Here is a 25,481-nt window from a genome sequence, read left to right on the forward strand (position 1 = left end):
TTACAGAAGGGGTTAAATATGCCCAAGTAACTTAATTATTATAAATATATCATTGGTAATTAAATATTAGATCAAATAATGAGGTCTAATATAATAACAGTTTCAATGTCGGAGTTTATACAATTTAACAATTTGTTCTTAATTCAAATAAACAATTTAATAAATTTATTTTTTCCCTTTTAAATTACTTTTTTTCTTTCTGAAAATGTTATACTATTTTCTTAATATACTAACAATTTAACAGTGAGTTCGTCCGATTGCAAAATTCTAAAACAGAGTAGGTTTCGAGTCGCCTCTTATAGCTCAATTTTGTTTGCATCCATTAAAGCTTCGATACCAGCTTGATCCAAACACCTAGAGACAATGACAATTGATTATGATGAGGGTTTTTTCTTTAATTTTTAAAGATGGAGATTATATATATGTGAATGGATATGGATATCTTAAATTCAAAAGTATCAGATTGGTTTTTATGTATTTTTCATGATTATCATCTTCACGGATGTTGATATGAATTGAGATGTTATAGTATTATAAAAGATGATATAACGAGTCGCCATTTATACAAACAGCTGGTGTTCTGCAATAACGTACCTGCTATTTGCTATAAGTAAGCTAGTGCATATCATCGTCGATTCGATAGTGTCGGTGTTCTCTCCCAGGGATTTGCCGATGCCGTCTGCTTCAAATCACTCGAATCTTCAATGCTTTCTTCGTTGCGTTACTCCCGTTGTTCCTTTCAGATTGCTGCCAAAGGTAATACTTTTCATTTCCATTTATTGTTGTCTCATTTCCTCCTTTGTACGATTTAAAGATTTCACAATTCATGTAATTTGATTTCTACTGAGTTCAAGAAAAAAAATATAATAACGACCTTTTTGCTTTATAAAAAACCCTTTTAAACAACGTTTGATTTATTTTTCAGATTTTTTTGGTATATTATTTAGTAAATTCAGAATTAGATCGAACTAGAAAAAAATCAGATTTTCTTTTGGCTAAAACCAATTTTAATCGGTTTTAAGATATATTTTTAGTTTCTACTTGATTTTTGTGTGTGATTTTGTCCCTTATTCATTACCTAAAATTCAGAATTTATGCTGTTTTTTTAATTGCTAATATTATATAATTAAGCTGACAGTTTAATCAATTGAATCGAAAGTGCATAATTTGATCGTTTCATTCATTAACGCTGTCTTTTACAATATTGATGCTAAGTAGGGAGGTGAGTTTTAATGCATATGATATACTCCATATTTTTTATGCATTTATCCAAAAAATAATCTATATTTTTGTAATCGACAGGAATTTAATCAAATTTCAAATGGATACTCGCAAAATATTGAGAAGGATAATGATACTATCGAAGGCATCACTTTGGGTGATCTGCGGCACTCTTATACCGAGTGGAGTGCTTATGGCGTTGCTGTCCCTATTGTGTTGAACAATGGCAGCGCCGTCGTGCATCATTATTCACCTTCCTTATCAGCTTTGCAAATATATACAAACAAGCCCTTTTCTTCCTCATTCAGGTCTCTCTGTTTTCCGGTTAAATTTTATAGGTGGTCCATGTATTATATGCTTTTGATTACTTCAATCTCTTTGTTCCTTCTAATTTTAATTTTGTGAAAAGTGTTTTTTCAGGTACGAGACTAAATTTTTGTATTGATCCTATCGAATGATTGGACATGTTTCTTTTAAAAAAAATATACTCCATATGATAACATAACATATATATTTTGATATTTTTTGTATAATCAAATCATAAAAAGGGTTGGACTTCCTATTGAAAATACACATTTTGAAAAAAAAACACAGGAGAAAACATGATCAAATTAAATTGTACAGTAGATAGATTTTTTTTTGTAATTTCTGTTATTTTTATTTTCCCTTTCTCTAATTTGGGTTATTGTCACTTTTAGCTGACTGTAGTCCATTGGGAAGCATGGAAAACCCTGAAATCGGCTCTTGTAGTAATGATCATGGCAGCAGTCACGAAATTTGCACCTCTTCTTCTTCTTCAAGCAATGGCTCATGTTTGAGTTCGGAGATCACTTGGGACGATGATTCTACTATGTTTATGTTTGGAAATAAACGAGTAACAAGTAATTTTCCTATAGTCAGATTAGTGAGAATACAAAATAAAAGCAGAAAAAATAATACCCGAAAAATTGATAACGGAGTTCAGCCAATTGTGCTTACGTCTCCGGACTGCAGCAGATCTTTTACTAAAGAGAAAAAATTACAGGTGTTTACAAAACACACTTGAGAGAGAAAAAATTACAGGTGTTTACAAAACACACTTGAGAGAGAACTGGAAGATTTTGGGATGATTTTAAAGCTAAATGGGCTAGGGTATTTATAGTTGAAACTTAGGGACTAATCTTGTAATTACCCTAAAATACAATGGCTAAATGTGTGATTTAACCATTTCCAAAAATCAACATTTTCTGCACCCAATTTTTGACAATTGCACCGAATGGATCTTCTTCCAAATTGCCCACTGATTAAATGCATTTAATCATCAACAATTTCAACAATTGTTGGCTGAATTTGTTTGTGCATTAGGCGGTGCCCCCTCGACTTTACAATCTCCCACTTGAAGACTGATTTTAATCTGTCTTCACACCTCGATCAATGCAGCAGTATTTCTGGTCTTGTTACTCTAGCATGCCAACTGAAGCTGAACACAACTTCATTTTGCCCGTGGTTACCGTCTTTGACAACATGTCTGCTGGATTTTGAGCTCCACTAATCTTTTCAAGCTTCAAAATCCCATCTTCTAGAAGAAACCAGATAAAATGATACCGTAATTGTATGTGCTTCGTCCTGGAATGAAAAGACGGATTCTTTGCTAGATGGATAGCACTTTGACTGTCGCAATACAAGACATTGTTTTCATGTTTCTTGCCTAACTCTTCCAAGAAACTTTGGAGCCAAACCATCTCCTTGCTGGCTTCCGTAATAGCGACATATTCTGCTTTAGTTGTGGAGAGAGCAACTATCTTCTGTAGTTTAGAAACCCAACTCACTGCAATTCTTCCGAGAGTATAGACATACCCTGTAGTGCTTCTTCTGATGTCGACATTTCCAGCTAAGTTAGCATCTACATAGCCTGTTAGTATCGTATCTCCACCTTTGAAACAAAGTGCTTTGTTTGTGGTACCCCGCAGATATCTGAGGATCCATTTGACTGCTTCCAATGTACCTTGCCTGGATTATTCATGTACCTGCTAACAGCTCCCACTGCATGAGCAATATCTGGTCTAGTACAAACCATGGCATACATAAGACTTCCAATTGCTGAGGCATACGGCACCTTAACCATGTGTGCTCGTTCTTCCTCCGTCTTTGGTGACTGTTCTTTGGAGAGTCTGAAATGAACACCTAAAGGTGTAGTTACTGGTTTAGCATCTTGCATGTTAACCTGGAGAGTACTTTGTTGATGTACTCAGCCTGTGATAACATCAAAGTCCCCGACTTTGTGTCTCTCTTGATCCTCATCCCAAGAATCTGCTTTGCAGCACCCAGATCCTTCATAGCAAACTGCTTCGACAATTTTTGCTTCAAGTTTATAATCTCTTGCATGTCTGAGCCTGCAACGAGCATGTCATCAACGTACAATAATAAAATAATGAAGCTGTTGTCGAACCTTTTGATGTAGCAACAATGATCTTCTTGGCATCTGGTAAAACCACTGCTACTCATGAAGCTATCAAACTTCTTGTACCATTGTCTAGGAGCTTGTTTTAAACCATACAAGCTCTTCTTCAACCTGCATACCAGGTTTTTCTTGCCTGCCTCTATGAAGCCTTCTGGCTGCCTCATATAGATTTCTTCCTCCAAATCACCATGAAGGAAAGTTGTCTTTACATCTAACTGCTCAAGATGTAAATTCTCTGCAGCTACAATTTTCAACACCAGTCTGATAGTAGGCAGTTTCACGACTGGAGAGAAAATTTCATTGTAGTCAATACCTTCTTTTTGCTGAAAACCTCTGACAACCAATCTCGCTTTGTAACGTTTGCTCCCATCGTGCTCTTCTTTGATCCTGTAAATCCACTTGTTGTGAAGCGCTTTCTTGCCTGGTGGTAATTCAACTAATTCTCACGTTTGATTTGACATAAGCGAGTCCATCTCATCTTTCATGGAAGACTCCCACTTGACTGAATCCTCCACTTGCATTGCTTTATCATAGTACTCTGGTTCACCATTGTCAGTTAGCAACAAGTAGTGCAAAGAAGGAGAATACCGTTGGGTTGGTTTAGGAATTCTGGAGGAGCGTCTTAATTCCGGTGTGCCTGGTTCTTCTTGAACTGCTTCAGGATTGATCTGAACATCATTTCTAGAAATCTCCTCGAACTCAGCAAATTTCTTTGTTTCAGCTTTGGTATTTGAGCTACTTGATTCTACAGTTAACCTGTCTTTATACATCACATTCTCATTGAAAATGACATCTCTGTTTCTGATGATCTTTCGATTTTCATAGTCCCAAAACTGGTAACCGAACTCATCACCGCCATAACCAACAAAGGCACATTTGTTGGACTTAGCATCAAGTTTACTTCTTTCAGCAGAGTCTATGTGTACATAAGAAATACAACCAAACACTCTTAAGTGTGAAAGGTTTATTTCTTTCTTGCTCCAAACTTCCTCTGATATTCTGCCATCCAAAGGAACTGAGGGCCCACGGTTGATCAGGTAAGCTGCAGTGTTGATAGCTTCAGTCCATAGAAATTTGGGTAATCTGGCATGTATCCTCATGCTTCTGGCACGTTCATTCAGAGTTCTGCTCATGCGCTCTGCTACGCCATTATGCTACGGTGTCATGGGAACTGTTGTCTCCATCTTTATCCCATTGCTTGCACAGAAATCTCTGAATCTCCTATTTTTGTACTCTCCTCCATTGTCAGACCTCAACCGCTTGACTTTCAGACCAGTCTCATTTTCCACCATGGCCTTCCATTTTCTGAAGGTATCAAAGACTTCTGATTTCTTCTTCAGAAAATAAACTCACACCTTCCTTGTTGAATCATCGATGAAGGTGACATAATATAGTGAGCCTGCAAGAGATGGAACTGGGGATGGTCCCCATACATCAGTATGAACCAATTCTAACCTTTCTGCCTTGGGAGTCTTGCCAATCTTTGCAAAGCTGACTTTCTTTTGTTTTCCAAAGATGCAATCCTCGCATAGTCCGACATCTACATTCTTTAGATCCAGCAACTTCCCCTTTGACAAAAGTGTCTTCATCCCTTTCTCGCTCATATGACCAAGCCTTTGGTGCCATAGGTTTGATTTTCAATCAGCATCTGCTACTGCAATGATATTCTCTAAATTTGAGGTTATATAGAGAGTACCAGTTTTCTTACCACGAGCAATGACGAGTGCTCCTTTAGTAATATTTCATTCACAGCCTGAAAAGGTTGTGCTAAATCCTTCACCATAAAGCTGTCCTACAGAAATCAAATTTCTTTTGAGGCCAGGAATATGTCTCACTCCTTTCAGCGTCCAGGTGGTCTGGTTTGGCAACTTTAATCGGATGTCTCCTTTTCCGACGATCTTTAAGGTTTCATCATCGGCTAGATAAACTTTCCCAAAATTACCACTGACATAGTTCTCCATGATTTCTCAGCATGGGGTGGAGTGGAAAGATGCCCCTGAATCCAAGATCCAGGATTCAATCAGACTGTTGAAGCTTAGAATCATGGCATCACCTGTCTCCTCTGTCATGTTTGCAGATTCCTGTACGCCGGTATCTTTCTTCAATGCTCGGCAATCCCTTTTAAAGTGACCCTTCTTGCCACAATTATAACAGGTAAAATCTTTCTTTCCCGTTCTTGATTTTCCCCGTCTGGATTTTGATCTGCCACGATTTGAATTTCTTTCTGAAGTTCTCCCTCTGGACTCCGTGTTCAAGGCTGAGGAGGTTGATGCTTCACCCGATTCTCTCCGTCAAATTTCTTCGCTCAGTACCAGATCTCGAATATCGTCGAATTTCAATTTACTATTTCCCGACGAGCTGCTAACTACTGTAACAATAGTATTCTAACTGTCTGGTAGAGATGATAAGAGAATTAAATCTCGAACTTCATCATCGAATTCAATTTCCACAGAACTCAACTGGGTTGTGATTGTGTTGAGTTCATTCAGGTGTTGAGCCACTGATGCCCATTCCGTCATTCGCAAATTGAATAATCGCCTCATCAAATGAACTTTGTTTGAGGCCGATGGCTTCTCATACATACTGGAGAGAGCCGCCATAAGACCCGCCGTGGTCTTTTCCTTTGCTATGTTGAAAGCAACATTTCGGGATAACGTCAGTCGGATAACTCCGAGGGCTTGTTGGTCGAGAAGAGCCCAGTCTTCATTCTTCATGCCCTCTGGTTGCTTTCCTGAGAGGGGTTGATATAGATTTTTCTGGTACAGAAAATCTTCGATCTGCATCTTCCAAAAGCCAAAGTCCGCACCATCAAACTTTTCAATTTTCACATTCCCTTCGTCTACAGCCATCGTTCCCTCTCGAATCTGGCTTCTTCGGATCGTTTCTGACAATTTGTGCGAACCACCGTGTATTATAACACCTCCGTCGAAAAATTTGTATCGCCGACAAAATTTCACTATTCACGAAATTTACTATTCACGTTAATAGTAATGAATAGTAACCTCGCAAAAAATTGACAAAATTCACAACCCAAAAGCTCTAATTACCAGTTGTTGGGAAATAAACGAGTAACAAGTAATTTCCCTATAGCCAGATTAGTGAAAATACAAAATAAAAGCGGAAAAAATAATACCCGAAAAATTGATAACGGAGTTCAGTCAATTATGGTTACGTCTCCAGACTGCTGCAGATCTTTTACTAAAGAGAAAAAATTACAGGTGTTTACAAAACAAACTTGAGAGAGAACTGGAAGATTTTGGGATGATTTTAAAGCTAAATGGGCTAGGGTATTTATAGTTGAAACTTAGGGACTAATCTTGTAATTACCCTAAAATACAATGGCTAAATGTATGATTTAACCATTTCCAAAAATCAACATTTTATGCACCCAATTTTTGACAATTGCACCGAATGGATCTTCTTCCAAATTGCCCACTGATTAAATGCATTTAATCATCAACAATTTCAACAATTGTTGGTTGAATTTGTTTGTGCATTAGGCGGTGCCCCCTTGACTTTACAATTCATGTTTGAGTTCGGAGATCACTTGGGACGATGATTCTACTATGTTTACTCAAACAATTGATCAATGTGGCTACTTGTACTACCAATACAATGAGACGGCTAGTCCTTACGATCGAGTTCCCCTTCTAGAAAAGGTCAGTTAAAAGTTTCTTTATCAATCAATAACCATTTTCTAGTTCATATTTCGTGGTTCAGCTATCAATTTAGACACTATATAAAATGTGTTTTTAATTATCCTAGCATTTTTTTTTCACGATTTCGTGTTCTTTTCCAAAAAAGAAATTGAATTTTTTGATAGAATTAAGAGTTTCGTATATGTTGGCTTAATGTGAGCTTGTTTTGAACAGATTAATGAGTTGAGCAAGCATTATCCTTGTTTATTTGACCTCGGCAGCGCAGATGTTTCACCTTATAGTTGGATGGCAATAGCTTGGTATGTCTTATTTCATTAATATCATCATTTTCTATACATGTTATCTGAAAGCAACCACGTCCGTCATATATTTAGACAAATATTAATATAAAAATAAGGTATTTTTCAAGTCTGAAGATGGTCCATTAATATTTTATTAGGTATCCTGTCTATCAAATCCCACTGGCAAGGGAAGTGAAAGAACTGTCGGCATGTTTCCTCACCTACCATCCATTGCCATTTCTACCTCAAGGTATAATCAAAGCAACTGGTATAAATTATATATAACTTTTACAGCCATTCCATCACAATCCAATGTTATGGTAAACTCAATCTTGTATGCTGTGACATTTTTCATTTGGGCAGGCAGCAAAGAAAGAAGAGGTTTCGCTCCCTCCTTTTGCAGCGGTTGCTTACAAGATGTTTTGAATATTATGGATTAACCCCGAAACATCAGAAAAGGACACCATTATATGCCAACAAACTGATGCTGTTTCCTGGTTGAGACAACTTCAATTCCAGAACCATGATTTTGACTTCTTTATATCTCGCCAGCCGCAAAATAACTGACGTTAACCCGAGGTCATGGTCACAACGGTTTCAGAATAAGGGAAGGGTTTGCATATAAAACTTTACTTCAACCGAGGTTGATTAAGAATTGGCAGTCATCTGCATTTTAGGCTTTTTTTTATAACAATAAAGTCTGCTTTACAGTTTTGTTTAACCACTAGTCTTGGTTCAGTAACAATGGTCTTTGGTCTTTGGTTTCCGTTTAGGTGAAGAACATTGCGGTCGAAGTTGAACAATACCTTTCTATCGATTGTAATAGCTTTCTATCGATCTACAATCGTTCACTGATAGCAGCAGTCTGAGTTTCATGTGGAATCACTTTAAAAGTTTGAAAAAGTAGGGAACAAAAAGTAGGAATCCGAACTTTCAAATTCAGATAAGGAACAGTAAGGATCCCCATTGATGGGCCATCTCTAGAGTCCATCAGTTGTATACACAAGTTGCGACCTAACTAACCTTCTAGATTGCAGTTGCATCTGGATCGACGTTTGGTTCAGATTTTGAAGTATTTGTAGCCATAGTCGGGGTTTGTCATACCTTCTTCCCAATCACCCATCCGGCGACCACCAAAAACTATCTGTTGAATGCCCAAATAACTGGCAAAAAAAGGAACAATGTAAATGTATCCACCATGAAATTCGATGACACAGTTGTTTCTATTTTTGTTCTTTTTTTTTAACATATTAGAATCAGTTAAAACTTAATCTGCACTTAATACTGTCATGCAGTTGAGAAGGACATCAATGGGGAAAAAATCCGAAGTACCAAGATCTACCCTATAAATGTCAACATTTATATTCCAGAGAGAGTAATTAGAAAACAGACTAATGTGGCACCAAAATGAAAACTGCAGATCATACCAAACACGGCCCCAGTTGTCCTGAAACTCGACATCACTAATATCGTGAAAAGATGATGGCATCACATTAAAACCCTTATCTGCATCATAGAGGGGATCATACTCCATTGAGGCAGTTGCCAACTGTCATCAATATGAATTAATAAGCTTATTTTCCTTTCACAGCAAGATCCACTGATAAAGGCTAAGAAAATGGAGCAAAAAGAACCATGAACAAACCTGCAAATTAGATGAATTAAAGGCTCCCAATCTTCCCATGACATACCAGGACTGAATAACCTGCACATATATCGAATTGAATGAATATAAATGTAGGATAATTTCTACTGCAAAACAGGAAGTTTGCACTGACAAGTAATAATAAAATGCGATTTAGCCCTAGTCGTTGTAATCAGAAAACGACCGACGTCACCCCCAAGTTACACAGTACTTTCAATTTCACTCGAAAATGGAAGATGAAACTAGAAATGATTGCTCTTTTTCAAGAAAACGAGAGCAAATAAGAAAAGGGTTCTCCAACATCAGCACCAAATTGCTAACAGAAGGAATCGGAAGGAAGGTGAGACTACATACACTTCCAATGAGATTGACTTCTCGATCAGAAGGCGATCCATATAACTCGAACCATATGTAGGAATCAAGTGGATTAAAACTGGACAGACAAAATAAACAAAGATTATAAAAGTTGAAAGCTCGAGAAACATCAGCTACTTCATACAACTATAAAACCAAGGGGTTGATAAATTAGTTTCGTCATGCAGCAAAAGTTCGCTTCTTGTTCAGTAAAGGTAACAGTGTTACCCTCAATACTAAACATGGCAACCAATTACTACCATGGACGACTAATTGTATTACTAGTTTTTGATTGAGGGAATAGAAGCCGTACTCTCGGAAGCTGACTTTAAAAGAAAGCACAGAGCCAGTCTTTTTCTTGTTAAAATCTCTGCCCTTTTTACGAACACGCTCTTCAATCTACAAAGCATTATGAAAAAAACTCGTTGGAATACCAGATTATGAGCTATAAAGTTGATTTCAGGTAAGGAAATAGAAAAAAGGGTGTTAACGGACTCGTTTCCTCATTTGCTCAGGATCGCCAATGCTATCGCCAAGAACCGCTCGTAGCTCCTCATCGTCTTTGCAGGCGTCTTCTAGGACTCTGTTTTCAAAGAGGCAATAAGTCGAACAGGTAGAACGCATGGTACACATACAAAGAAGAAGTATAGTCGATAGTTAAGTACTTGGCCCATGACGGATAATTGTGAAGCCTGTCGAATTCTCGCTTCCTTTTCTCCTCACGTATCTTGAGAAGTCTCCTCCCTCTGGCTGTCGTCCCTGACCCTTTAACATCGCTTGTGCTAGAAACATTAACAGTCGAATTGCTTTCTTCAGCTGCAGCTGCAGCTCGGATTCGTAGAATCGGTGTCTTCTTTTTGTTGTGGTTGCTGTTTAGAATCGGATATGAAGCAAAAAAAGGATTGGGAAATAGCTGCCTGGATGCTACTGGTAAATTCTGGCGAAAAAGAAGATGATGGGTTTCAGTTATACTTGCATTTGGATTGCAAGAAAATCCTTTCACCGCCATGATTATCTTTCATTCACCGTTGCTTTCCCTCTGTGTTTGATCATTCGAGTCGAGGATAATGGAAAGTTTTTCGGGCTTTCATATAACATTCCATTTATACATAGACTTAAAGCCCAAGACGAACCCCTTTTTTGAGCCCAATAGGGCACTTGGGTTTTTTATATAGCCCATTAAGGCACCCAGTTTTTAATTTTTGAGAATACGAAAAATACTACAGTGATGCTGGAACTTATCACATCGAGGTGATAAGTTCGATGAGATATAATATTTTAATGGACTGTGATGAGTGGACCTCACATGGGCCATTTAATTTATTGTAATTAATACGACTCGTCACATAGAGGTGATGAGTCCATTTAAAAAATATTTTTAAAAAATTTGTAAAAATAATTTAAATATAAAACTTAAAATAAAAAAATATCATAACTCGACACCTTTGAATTAAAAAAAAAGTAGTTGTTTATAGTCGTTGGTCAAGGGGCAACAACAATGGTCACTTGGGTAACGGTCCCTATGGAATTCATCACATCGAGGTGACGAGTTCCGCCGGATTTTTGAATTATAGTTGTTGGGATTGGTACTATAAATAAGGGTTTGGGGTTTAGGTTTTTTACCATACTTTGTTTTGAACAAATTTGAGCAAAAATCATACTTCTTAAAGAAATCTCGAAAAATGGCTTCCCGAGATGAAATGTTACATCTCGATAATGTTCATATTTCGTCGATCGAACTCCACCCAGAAGAAGAACGGAGCATTCCTCAGCGCAGTATGACATCAAGATATCCGCATAAGCGAATGATGATATATCTTTAGCAATTCGGTCTATATCAATCCATATTTGTACATGACTTTAAGGTGTACCCAACATTGATTTCAATTTTGATTGAACGTTGGAGGATCGAGACACACACTTTCCATTTATCGAGTGGTGAAGCGACGATTACTTTGGAAGATGATATTTACCAACTCGATCTTCTTCTGAATTGTGCCATCATCGTTAGGCAGAACGATGACAACCCCATCGCTAAGGTCCATAAAGTTTTGGGAAGGCTGCCACCATCCGAGGTCATGGACAGTTATTGGATACAAATGACATGGTTGGAGTCCAAATTTCAAGTGACGGATGACTCTACCGAGGAGCAAGTTATTTTTGCATCCCGAGCATATATTCTCCAACTGATCTGAGGGATATTGTTACCGGATAAATCCAGTAATTTGACGCACACTCAATATTTGCCTATATTAAATAATTTCAATGATTATCGTAAAACCAGTTAGGGATCAATGATTTCAGTCTCTTTGTACTGGGAGCTTTTGTAACATCCCAAAAATCAGGTTAGTGACCAAATTGTAAGATTTTGAAACTTTGTGTTTAATTTAGAAAAATTGGAAAAGGTTTAAGGAATTAAGTGATAATTTTCCCAAAAAGAATTTTATTCCATAAATGGATTTAGTGAGTGACCAAATTATAAATTTTAAAGTTTAATGATCAAAGTATAAACTTTGGAAATGTTTAGGGACCAAAATGGTAATTTAAAAAAAATATAATTGGTTTCAAAAATAAGAAAATAAATATATTATTTTCACAATTTAAAATGTTGGAAAATAATATTTAATGGTTTAATTTCATGTTTAATTTGGACCTTTGGATTAAAGTGGCAGGATTGTAATTTTTGGAAATTTCAAGGAAAAATGGTAAAGTGGAAAAATATTTTGTTCATATTTGACTATTGAAAGATGATAAGGCTGAGATGTCTCTTTTTGGAAGATGATAAGGTTGAGGTGTATAGGTTTAAAGGTAATTATGAAGTTTTATTAAGGGTAAATTAGTATTTTCCCAATTTAATGAATTTAATATTCATTAAATGATAATTTAAAGGTAGATAAGCATGAAAACTATCTGAAATTTCATTCCAATGTTGTGCATATCTTCTTCATTTCCGTGAGTTTCTTCCAAAGGTAAGAAAACATTTTGTTTTCAATTTTTGAGCCAGTTCCTTTGGAATTCGAGTTATGTCGTGAAATAGGAAAGTGATCTACGTGAAAAACGCTATCATTTGGTACCAATATTTCTTTCTAATATTGCTGGAATTCAAAGATCTCAAATCTAAGGGTTTATGTTCATGATAGGATTCATGAAATTGATGATAAATCTTGATGATTTAGAGGTTGTAGATTCATTTTCAAGCTTGATTTATGGTCAAAACATGTTTAATCTTTCTAGAAATTATTCTTTAAATTCGACCAAAAGAGGAAATTGTAGAACTTTGTGTTCTGATGAGAGTTGATTAGGGATTTGATTGTAGAGATGTTATAAGGTTGATTGAAAGTTGATTTCATGCTTGAATCGAATCAAAATCGAGTAAAAACAAGAAAACATGGTTTTAAGTGTTAAAGTATTCGGCCATGGAGTGAGAACTTTGTGGGAAAATTATATAAGGTCTGGAAATGATGTAGGAAGTATTCTAAAAGCCTTAGAAAAATTTAGGGACCATTTTATAATTTTTGAAAAGTTGGGGGACCAATTCAATAATTTTGGAAAAGTTATGAATGGTTGTATAATTGTTTAAAATTTGAAGTATTATGCTGTAAATTACTGTTTTAGAATTGAAATGAACGTTTAGATGTGAAATATGACCATTTTAGAAGTTTGAAAAGATTGGTGATTTAAGTGCAAAATTTACATAGTTGGGTTGCTTAAATGCAATTGTACCTTTGTAAAAGTAAGTGGTTGGTAATAACTTCAGTATTGAAATTTTTGGTATTTAAAATTTAAGTGATAAAATGGTGAATGACCATTTTGAGTAAATTGGAAAAATTGGTGCCAATATTAAAAGGAATTATTAAGTGTTAAGTATTTTGATAGAAAATGAGTTTCAAGTATATTATGGATTTTGTTTTGGAGATGTGTTTATGTTAGTACAATACTAATATATGTATTGTTATGAAATTGTGATTTGTACAGATCGTGATTGATTTGTGACTAAGACAAGTCAAGTATAAAAGGGTTGTTGTGGCTTATAGTGAAGAACATGTTTTGGATATATAAAGTGTCAATGTGAGTGCAAGTTTAATTTGTACTTATATTATAGAACAAACATTGGCTTGCGATGAGCCAGTGACGGAGTTATTATGGTAAGAAGTGACTCCTAAAATATTTTATACGGACTAGTAAGGCGTGCCCACGCCTTAACTGGAGGCCTCTTCTGCGATAGCTCAGAATGAATATGTCGTGCCCACGCCTTATGCTAAAAACTCTTATGGTCTTGCCAACTTCTTGAATTCTGGATTTTCCTCCTTAATTTGGGGATTTTGTGAAGATCATTCTATTCATTGGATTTTGACCTTGTTTAATCCAAATCTTCAACCTAATCCACAAAATATGAAATATAATCAAAATCCATGATTTAAACAATTTTAGTTATTCAAATATGAGGAAAATATAATAAAATGTATGGCTAATATGCATCTTATCAATTTCATAAGTACAAACATATGATTGATATGATTCTTATGTATGCTTGAGTACATTAAAATGAGAATACGTGTCACATGTTATTCTATGTGATCATGATTGGTATGAATACATTCATATGTGACAAGATATGTGAAAATGAACTACATGATTACATACACATGTGATATATGTTATATGATATAAACCTATGTGATATGGGTTATATGACAAGAATCTATGAGATCATACAAGAATGTTATACTATGATCTATGAGATCATACAAGAATGATACAAGTGATGTGAACAGTAATAAATGATAATGCCCATGTTCTATGATATGAGAGCTAGGGGTATAGTTGGCATGCCAAGAGTCGTTGGTTCTATGTGGTCCTTCAGAATATATATGTAATCTTTTGGAACATATATGCGATTCTTCGGGACACATATTTGGTCATTTGGAATATATATATGTGATCCTTAAGGAGTGGTCATTCGGGATATACAAGTGGTTCTTCGAGACATACAAGTGGTCCTTTGGGACATATACGAGGTCCTTCGGGACATACATGTCGTCCTTCGGGACATATACGAGGTCTTTCGGGACATACAAGAGTAAAGTGTTCTATGTGGTCCTTCGGGATATATATGTAATTCTTTGGAATATATATGCGGTTCTTCGGGACACATATTTGGTCATTTGGAATATATATGTGATTCTTAAGGAGTGGTCATTTGGGACATATACAAGAGATCCTTCGAGATATTTTACATGGCACTCAGTGCAATTTATACGAGCTGTGGTGACAACATTTGTGCACAACCTCAATGCACTCACATATCTTTAGTTCCCACAAGTGTACATGGGCTAGTATATGGGTTATTAAAGAGATAATATAAATACACTGCATGTGATGTATATGCTTTGTTATGTGAAATATATTATAAGATTTATATGTGATACTATAGGTATTACTTGGTGAAATGTATTATATGATATGTTACAAATGTTAAGTACAAGATGGCATGATAATGATGTTGATGTTGATGTTGATAATGATGGCATATGTGCATGTATGCATTTTGTTGTATGTAATGTTTTATGGTTTCTATTATATGCTTTATATGTCTCACTAAGTCAAGGACTTAGCGTGTGATTGTTTCACAAGTTGGTTCAAAGAAGAAGGAGTAAAGTTAAGCAAGACAGGTCAGTTTCTCCTTTCCAAAGATCAAATCAGAAAAGAATTTAATAGTATGTATTTTGTAATACTGATTGTGGTTGGCATGTAAGTAAAGATTTGAATCCGATATGCTCTAATCAGTTTTGTAAAATCATATAATTGTATTTTATGTAAATTATTCAGTTGTATTTAGTGAAAGTTTTAAAATTATTCACTATTGTGTACAAGTAAATATTTTGAAAAGTCAATGTGACACATCAAATTCATATCTGGGTCGGGTACGGGTTAGGGGTGTTACATGTAATGGTATCAGAGCTATGGTTTAGCCGATTCTAGGCTTAAACCAAAGTTAAAAGTGTTTTAAAAAGTATACATGTCAACACAATGTGAAAAAATTTATGATCTGATAGTGTAAGGAGTGTGTTGTCTTGTTAATATAGTTAAATTGCTATGTTATATTAAATGTTTGATCATGAGAGCTTCCAAAGTGAAGCGGAAGGCGATAGACCTGAAGGTAATAGTAATTCACCTACCATGGCCAGGAAGGGTGAAGAGTGAACACCTCAGGGAGTGCCTATATAAGATTAGGGAATGTTTTTCTTGATGTTGAATGATATTCTGATGTGTTTTCGATCTTCTGATCCTTTAATTCATAATATAAAAGTATCGAAAGAGTTAAAAGGGTTAAGAGCACCCAAGTTCAAGGGTGAATTTGAAGAAGGTTCTATTGTTACAGACCTTTGGTTAAATGATATGCAGATAATGTTAGAAGGTTTTTATTTCTCTAAAGTGGAGAAGTTAAATTGAGTAGTTTCGTTACTAAGTGGGCAAGATAGAGTATGGTGGACAAATGTCACCATGATAATGTTAAAAGTCTAGTGAATTGGTTATTATTTGTAGAAGAGTTCAAGAATAAGTACATTGATAACCAGTTTATAAGACAAATGAAGCTAGAATATATGAGTTTGAAACAAGGGAATTATACCTTGTATGGGTATGAATGTAAGTTTAATAAGCTAAGCAGATTTGCTGTTGAGTTAATTTCGATTGAAAAGAATTCATGTGATTGGATGTTTAGGGCTTATGCCTTAAATTAAAAGAGTGTTTTTGGTTTTGAATTTGTTCTCGTTTTAAGAAATGATTAATCGCGCTCAAGCTCTAGAGAGAGCTCAGAATGAAAGGTTTGGAGAGCAAAATCTTAGATGATTAAGAGAATTAGTGCTTCATAAAGTTCAGCACCGTCAAAGAGAAGTAGAGATTCTGGTTTTCAACTTTATACAATATATGAATTAGTTGCATTCTCTGCCAAAAAATCCAATCCAATGAGAGTCAGACAAACTCAGTTAGTAATTTCTGGTGATGGAAGATTAAATAAGGAGTTAAAAATGTTTAATTGATAAAGAATAAATATCCACTTCTGAGAATTGATGATTTATTTGATCAGTTAAAGGGAGCTTTGGTCTTTTCTAAGATCAATTTGTGCTCTGGTTATCATCAATTGAAGGTTTAGGAAAAAAAGATATTTTGAAAACGGCTTTTAAAACGAGATATTGTCATTATGAGTTCATTGTTATGTCGTTAGGGGTAACGAATGCACCTACTGCATTTATGGATATGATGAATAAAATATTTCAACCTATTTGGATATGTTCGTAGTCGTTTTCATTGATGATATATTAGTGTATTCAAAGTCCAATGAAGAACATAGTGCACATTTGAGGGTAGTTTTGCAAACTCTAAGAGATAAGAAGCTATATGCCAAATTGTCTAAATTTGATTTTTGGTTAAATAAAGTGACATTTCTTGGGCATGTGATTTCTGCAGAGGGAATTCAAGTTGATCCCCAAAAGATAAAAGCCATTTTAGAATGGGAAACTCCAATGAATGTGTCTGAAGTGTAGAGTTTTCTGGGTCTTGCGAGTTATTATAGAAGGTTTGTTAATAACTTTTCGATGAGAGCTTTGCCTTTGACTAAGTTAGTGAGGAAAAAATTACCATTTGTTTGGACTTTTGGATGTCAAGAGAGTTTTGAAGCATTAAAGAGAATTTTGATAGAAGCTCCAATATTGGTTCAACCTGAATCTGGTAAGAACTACGTGGTTTACAATGATGTGTCTCATAATGGATTGGGATGTGTGTTGATGCAAGAAGGTAAAGTAGTGGCATATGCTTCGAGGCAATTAAAGCCGTATGAAAAGAATTATCCGACTCATGATTTGGAATTGACTGCAATAGTATTTTCTCTTAAGATATGGCGTCATTATTTATATGGTGAACGTTGTTACATTTATACGGATCATAAGGGTTTAAAGTATTTAATGACTCAGAAAGAGTTAAATTTGAGGCAGAGAAGATGGGTTGAATTCCTAAAGAATTACGATGTGATAATTGATTTCCATCCTGGAAAAACAAATGTGGTAGCTGATGCACTAAGTAGGAAAACATTCTCAGTCTTACCAGCTTTAGATGCAAAATTGTCATTGAAGGGAGATGGAGCTTTATGTGCAGAATTAAAAATTAAGTCCATGTTGTTGGATCGAATCAAAGAGTTGCAGGGCAAAGATGGAAAATGTTTGAAGAAAATGGAGCAAGTAAAGAGTAAAGAAAGTAAAGCTTTTGAGGTTAAGCCTGATGGAAATCTGTATTATAAAGGAAGACTTGTGATTCTTGAGGATGAGGAATTGAAAAATGATTTGTTAACGGAAGGCCATTGTAGTCCGTTGACTATGAATACAAGTGAGAACAAGATGTATCTGGATCTTAAGAGTCGGTATTGGTGGCCGGGAATAAAAAGAGACATTACAGAATTTGTGTCTAAATGTTGGACATGTCAGCAAGTTAAAGCTGAACGTCAAGTTCCTTCAGGATTGTTGCAACCAATCTCTATTCCTCAATGGAAATGAGAGAATGTAATGATGGACTTTGTGACGGGGTTACCTCTAACTCCGAATAAAAGAGATTCGATTTGGGTGATAGTTGATCGATTGATTAAGTCAGTACATTTCATTTTTGTTCGAGCTGATTTCTATGGAAAAATATGTTGAACTGTATATTAGAGAGATTGTTCGATTGCGTGATGTAAATTGAAGTAGAGAAAGTATTGTAAATAGATTAGGTGAGTATTTGAATCTGATACTTGATGAATCAAGTGGAAATAATGCAAGTATAAGAAATGATAAAGAATAAAGTTATGTGCAAGTAGTATTGACTATCAAGGATATGAAGAAGTGATATTTTTTTTGTAATCAAATATGAGTATAAGTGTTATGATGATGTTTCTCATATTGATATGAGAATAGTAATGAAATATGAAGAAAAAGATATGACATAGGTTGCAAGGAGATTTTGATTTGTGAAGGAATAAAGAGCTAAGGAAATTAAATGATGGAGTTTAAAAGCTTAAGTACGACAAGGGTTATGATGAGGTATAAAGTATAAGTTTGGTATAGAAGTAAGAAATTTTCAATTCTAAGTGGAAACGATAAAGAGTTGATATGAATTTTATATCAGAATTTATGTGGAGACTAAATTTGGATGTTTATGAAGAAATTGATTAAGTTAACATCCTTTATCATAATGAGATAAATATTTCTTGGATAAGTAAGTACGGTTATATGAAAAGATTGTTTGATTTTGTGAAGTATATATCTCAGTTATATCTGATGAAGATTTTAGGGAACCTCAAAGTTGTGGAAATCTTTAAAAAAAAGTCTCAGGAATTCAAATTAATTGTAGTATTGATATCTTTGCATAGATAGATAGTGAGTTTAAACAGATTATTCAGGCTTTAAAAAGGATATGTATAATTGAGTTCAAGGAATCATGGGAAAAGTATTTGCCTTTAATAGAATTTGTTTACAATAACAACTATCAATCGAGCATTAAGATGACTTTGTATGAAGTGTTATATGGGAGAAAATGCCGAACACCATTATTTGGTTCAAGGTAAAAGACCGAATTTTTTTTTTGTTAGTATTTATTAAAAGAGGTTGAGGATAAAATAAAGATAATTCAAGATAATCCCAAGATGACATCTTATCAGTAGAAGTATTATGTAGACTTGAAGCGGAAAGAGATTGATTTTCATGAAGACGATAAAGTTTTTCTTAAAGTATCGCCTTGGAAAAAAAAGATTTTTTTCGTTGGACATACATTCATTGGACCTTATGAGATCTTTAAAAGATGTGGATCTATAGTATAATAGGGAAATTCAAATAAGATATGAGTAGACAGTTTCCCATCTCTTTGTGTAGTGAAAATTCGAGGATGAATTTTCTTAAGGGGGAGATTTGTAACATCCCAAAAATCAGGTTAATGATCAAATTGTAAGATTTTGAAACTTTGTGTTCAATTTAGAAAAATTGGGAAAGGTTTAAGGAATTAATAGGTAATTTTCCCAAAAAGAATTTTATTCCATAAATGGATTTAGTGAGTGACCAAATTATATATTTTAAAGTTTGGTGATCAAAGTATAAACTTTAGAAAATTTTAGGGACCAAAATGATAATTTAAAAAATTACAATTGGTTTCGAAAATAAGAAAATAAATATATTGTTTTCACATTTTTAAAATGTTAGAAAATAATATTTATTGGTTTAATTTCATGTTTAATTTGGACCTTTGGATTAAAGTGGCATGATTGTAATTTTTAGAAATTTCAAGGGCAAAATGGTAAAGTGGGAAAATATTTTGTTCATCTTTGACTATTGGAAGATGATAAGGATTAGATGTCTCTTTTTGGAAGATGATAAGGTTGAGGTGTATAGGTTTAAAGGTAATTATGAAGTTTTATTAAGGGTAAATTAATATTTTCCCAATTTAATGAATTTAATATTCATTAAATGATAATTGAAAGGTAGATAAGCATGAAAAATATCTGAAATTTCATTCCAAAGTTGTTCATCTCTTCTTCATTGCCGTGAGTTTCTTCTAAAGGTAAAAAACATTTTGTTTTCAATTTTTGAGCCAATTCCTTTGGAATTCGAGTTATGTCGTGAAATAGGAAAGTGATCTACGCGAAAAACGCTATCATTTAGAACCAATATTTCTTTCAAATCTTGCTGGAATTCAAAGATCCCAAATATAAGGGTTTATGTTCATTATAGGATTCATGAAATTGATGATAAATCTTGATGATTTAGAGGTTGTAGATTCATTATGGTTAAAACATGTTCAATCTCTCTAGAAATTATTCTTTAAATTCGGCCAAAAGAGGAAATTGTAGAACTTTGTGTTCTGATGAGAGTTGGTTAGGGATTTGATTGTAGAGATGTTATAAGGTTGAATGAAAGTTGATTTCATGCTTGAATCGAATCAAAATCGAGCAAAATCAAGAAAACATGGTTTTAAGTGTTAAAGTATTCGACCATGGGTTATTAGAGTGAGCAAAATTATGGAAAATTATATAAGGTATGGAAATGATGTAGGAAGTATTCTAAAAGCCTTAGAAAATTCAGGGACCATTTTGTAATTTTTGAAAAGTTAGGGGACCAATTTAATAATTTTGGAAAAGTGATGAATGGTTCTATAATTGTTTAAAAGTTGAAGTATTATGTTGGAAATTGTTGTTTTGGAATTGAAATGGGCATTTAGATGTGAAATATGACCATTTTGGAAGTTTGAAATGATTGGTGATTTAAGTGCAAAATTTACATAGTTGGGTTGCTTAAATGTAATTGTACCTTTGTAAAAGTAAGTGGTTGGTAATAATTTCAGTATTGAAATTTTTGGTATTTAAAATTTAAGTGATAAAATGGTGAAAGACCATTTTGAGTAAATTGGAAAAGTTGGTGCCAATATTAAAAGGAATTATTAAGTGTTAAGTATTTTGATAGAAAATGAGTTTCAAGTATATTATGGATTTTATTTTGGAGATGTGTTTATGTTAGTACAATACTAATATATGTATTGTTATGAAATTGTGATTTGTACAGATCGTGATTGATTTGTGAATAAGACAAGACAAGTCAAGTATAAAAAGGTTGTTGTCGATTATAGTGAAGAACATGTTTTGGATTATAAAGTGTCAAGGTGAGTGCAAGTTTAATTTGTATTTATGTTATAGAACAAACATTGGCTTGTGTTGAGCCAGTGACAGAGTTACTATGGTAAGAAGTGACTCCTAAAATGTTTTATATTGACTAGTAAGGCGTGCCCACGCCTTAATTGAAGACCTCTTTTGCGATAGCTCACAATGAATAAGCCGTACCGACGCCTTATGCGAAAACCCCTTTTGGTCTTGCCAACTTCTTGAATTTTGATTTTTCCTCCTTAATTTGGGGATTTCGTGAAGATCATTCTATTCATTGGATTTTGAACTTGTTTAATCCAAATCTTCAATCTAATCCACAAAATACGAAATATAATCAAAATCCATTATTTAAGCAATTTTAGTTATTCAAATATGAGGAAAATATAATAGAATGTATGGTTAATATGCATCTTATCAATTTCATAAGTACAAGCATATGATTTATATGATTCTTATGTATGCATGAGTACATGAAAATGACAATATGTGTCACATGTTATTCTATGTGATCATGATTGGTGTGAATACATTTATATGTGACAAGATGTGTGAAAATGAACTACATGATTACCTGCACATGTGATATATATTATATGATATGAACCTATGTGATATGGGTCATATGACAAGGATCTATGTGATCATACAAGAATGTTATACAATGATCTATGAGATCATACAATAATGATACAAGTGATGTGAACAGTAATAAATGATAATGCCCATGTTATGTGATATGAGAGCTAGGGGTATAGTTGGCCTGCCAAGTGTCAGGGGTTCTATGTGGTCCTTCGGGATATATATGTAATCTTTTGGAACATGTATGCGGTTCTTCGGGACACATATTTGGTCCTTTGGAATATATATGTGATTCTTAAGGAGTGGTCATTCGGGACATACTAGTTGTCATTTGGGACATATACGAGGTCATTCGAGACATACATGTCGTTCTTCGGGACATATGCGAGGTCCTTCGGGATAAACAAGAGTAAAGAGTTCTATGTGGTCCTTCGGGATATATATATGTAATCCTTTGGAACATATATGCGGTTCTTCGGGACACATATTTGGTCATTTGGAATATATATGTGATTCTTAAGGAGTTGTCCTTTGGGACATATACAAGAGATCCTTCGGGATATTTTACATGGCACTCAGTGCAATTTATACGAGCTGTGTTGACAGCATTTATGCACAACCTCAATGCACTCACATATCTTTAGTTCTCACAAGTGTACATGGGCTAGTACATATACTATTAAAGAGATAATATAAATACACTGAATGTGATGTATATGCTTTGTTATGTGAAATATATTAAGATTTATATGCGATACTGTGGGTATTGCTTGGTGAAATGTATTATATGGTATGTTACAAATGTTAAGTACAAGATGACATGTTACAAAGGTTAAGTACTAGATGATATATTTTAAATGGGTTAATGATAATGATAAAGATCATGATAATGATGTTGATAATGATGGCATATGTGCATGTATGCATTTTGTTATATGAAATGTTTTATGGTTTCTATTATATGCTTTATATGCCTCACTAAGTCAACGATTTAGCGTGTGATTGTTTCACACGTAGGTTCAGAGAAGAAGAATGAGTAAAGTTAAGCAAGACAGGTCAGTTTCTCCTTTCCAAAGATCAGATCAGAAAAGAATTTAATAGTATGTATTTTGTAATACTGATTATGGTTGGCATGTAAATAAAGATTTGAATCTGATATGCTCTAATCGGTTTTGTAAAATCATATAATTGTATTTTATGTAAATTATTCAGTTGTTTTTAGTGAAAGCTTTAAAATTATTCACTATTTTGTACAAGTAAATGTTTTGAAAAGTCAATGTGACACCTCAGATTCGTATCCGGGTCGGGTACGGGTTGGGGTGTTACATCTTTGCAATGTTGCAATCATTCTATTGGGGTCGAAAACTCGATGTAGTAGGTTGTCTAATATTGCTACAGTCATGGGCTTGGTATCAGTTAACATTTTTTTACGTCAATAACAACAACCTCGATTGAGTTTTCTCTAACTGGAATATAATTTTTTAACTTTACTTTTTTAACTATTTTTTAATATATTTATTTGATTATTTTTTTATCTGTTTTTAATCATTTATTTTTATTTTTATATGCTTTAGATGGAACCATAAAATAATCGATACGAAGTTGTCAGGTTCTACTAAAAATGATAAACGGACGAGGATCGACATCGTTGGTCGATATACGGTAAATATTAGTTCTTTTATTATTTTTTTTGAAATTGTTTAACTTTATATATACTAACTTTTATAATTAATATTTATAGTTTTTTTGGCTTCCGTATTGCGACGAAGAGATCTATCGATTATTGCCACCGAGATTTTTTGATGGGTCTAATTTATGGTGTGTCATGACTCCTGTATTACATTTTCGATTGTTGAGATGTATGCTGTTGATAGAGTGTTACGACAGTTTACGTCTGATCAACCGATTTGTACGTAAATATGAGATATGGACATGCTTCATAAAATTGATTTGCGTGAGAAACATAACGAAGATTGACCGAGGAAGCACACTGTCTACACGAAGATTTAAGTAGTGATGAAGAGTAGCACTCTAAGGAGGTAGAAGTGTGGTTCTTGGCTTGCAACAATAGAATGTTTCCTTATCTACATTTTTTAATGTTTACGTTATTCAAAAGACATTTGTGTAATTGTGTTGGGAGTTTTTTTGATACTTTAATTTATCGTTTTTTATTATGTTACTAGTTGTATTAAAATTAATCTTTCTTCCATTGGAGATATGTTGTGAAATTAGTCAGTAACAGTTTTATTATGTTAAAAATAGATCGAATGGTCGTTTATCTAATAGACCCGTTTTGGATCTGTTTTTGACCCGGATCCGTGAGATTCGTTTGATATGGATATGGTTCCCAATTTTCTAAACTCATGGACCCGGGGCGGATCTGTATTAAATATGTGAAAATAGGTATGGGTCTCGATCTAGCTGGATCCGATCCATATCTAGCTCGTTGCCATCCATAATCCAGATTCATTAAAATATTATATCTCATCGAACTCGTCACCTCGAGATAACGAGTTCCAACATCACTGTAACATTTGTCGTATTCTAAAAAATAAAAAAACTGTGCCCTAATGAGCTAAATAAAAAACTCGTGTGCCATATTAGGCCAAAACCTCCTATCTTAATTTTTATAATGTATCATTATTTATTTATTAATATACTTTTTTTATTTATTAGTATACTCTTGTATGATTATAATAATGATTTAATATATAAATTATGTGATTATTTCTTCTCAAAAGATATATTTAGTGGGATGTATAACATTATCGTTTGTAAATTCTATATATATCCTTTTAGTTTTATGTGAGATATGCCTCTCATCTATCTAAGAAAAGATCGGCTCTAAGGGAGTATCCTGAGTATTCGCTCAGAGTATTTAATTTTTTTATTTATAATTATGATTCTCAATTTTTTTTATAATTATGATTCTCAATTTTTTTATATATAATTAGGACCTTTAATTTTTATTATTTCATAATTTTTTATTTTTTTCACTTTTTTTATTTCTTTTATTAATTCATCTAATTTTGAATTAAACTTAACTAATCTTTTTATATTTATAATGAGAGCACTAATCTTTATAATTTTATAAAATATTTAGTTTTTACCCTCCTTTTTCATTTTTCTTATTTTCAATTTTGAATTAAATTTAATTTTTTCTCTTTTTTTTCAAATCTTAGTCTTCAATTCATCAAATATTCTTTAATATTTAGTCTTCTTCAAAATCAAACTATGTACCATACATGCACTCATTATTTATATTTATTCTCTTTTAGTTGTATTTAAGGTGTTTTCTTAATAAAATGACAAAAATAATATATTTTCACAATAATTAATCATTTTTCAATGATTTATTTATGTAATGTTAAATTAATTGTTCAAAGTATTTAAATATACTTTCATTGTATAAAGATATATTTTTAGTTTCTTGGGTCCCGAAAATGTCTGGAATGACTTTGATCTAAAATATGATATTTTCTTACGATCTCGTGGTACCTTCGTCACGTGTTATCATTGTCCAATATAATTATCACATTCACTAACATGTTCAACATGATATAGGATAGTTAAAGGGTCGTTATGATTTTACTTGATATAAGACCGCTACATTTTTTTAGAAAAA

General features: G+C 33.8%; 2 protein-coding genes across 2 annotated transcripts; one reads left to right on the plus strand and one right to left on the minus strand.

The window, feature by feature from the left end:
* The first annotated feature begins 7,191 nt into the window (after positions 1-7,191).
* LOC120171700 lies at positions 7,192-8,041 on the plus strand. Its single transcript, XM_039179367.1, has 4 exons — positions 7,192-7,320; positions 7,534-7,619; positions 7,760-7,851; positions 7,965-8,041. The coding sequence occupies exons 1-4, from the start codon at positions 7,228-7,230 to the stop codon at positions 8,039-8,041; spliced, it is 348 nt and encodes a 115-aa protein (XP_039035298.1). The 5' UTR covers positions 7,192-7,227.
* A 484-nt stretch (positions 8,042-8,525) lies between these two features.
* Positions 8,526-10,683, minus strand: LOC120171728. The gene is made up of 8 exons (XM_039179381.1): positions 10,266-10,683; positions 10,096-10,183; positions 9,914-9,999; positions 9,601-9,679; positions 9,247-9,306; positions 9,029-9,150; positions 8,873-8,944; positions 8,526-8,764 (listed from the first exon to the last, which is right to left on the minus strand). The coding sequence occupies exons 1-8, from the start codon at positions 10,607-10,609 to the stop codon at positions 8,662-8,664; spliced, it is 954 nt and encodes a 317-aa protein (XP_039035312.1). The 5' UTR covers positions 10,610-10,683; the 3' UTR covers positions 8,526-8,661.
* Positions 10,684-25,481: the final 14,798 nt, after the last annotated feature.

This window comes from Hibiscus syriacus, unplaced genomic scaffold, assembly GCF_006381635.1.
Source record: "Hibiscus syriacus cultivar Baekdansim isolate YM2019G1 unplaced genomic scaffold, ASM638163v2 tig00111835_pilon, whole genome shotgun sequence".
Lineage (NCBI taxonomy): Eukaryota > Viridiplantae > Streptophyta > Magnoliopsida > Malvales > Malvaceae > Hibiscus > Hibiscus syriacus.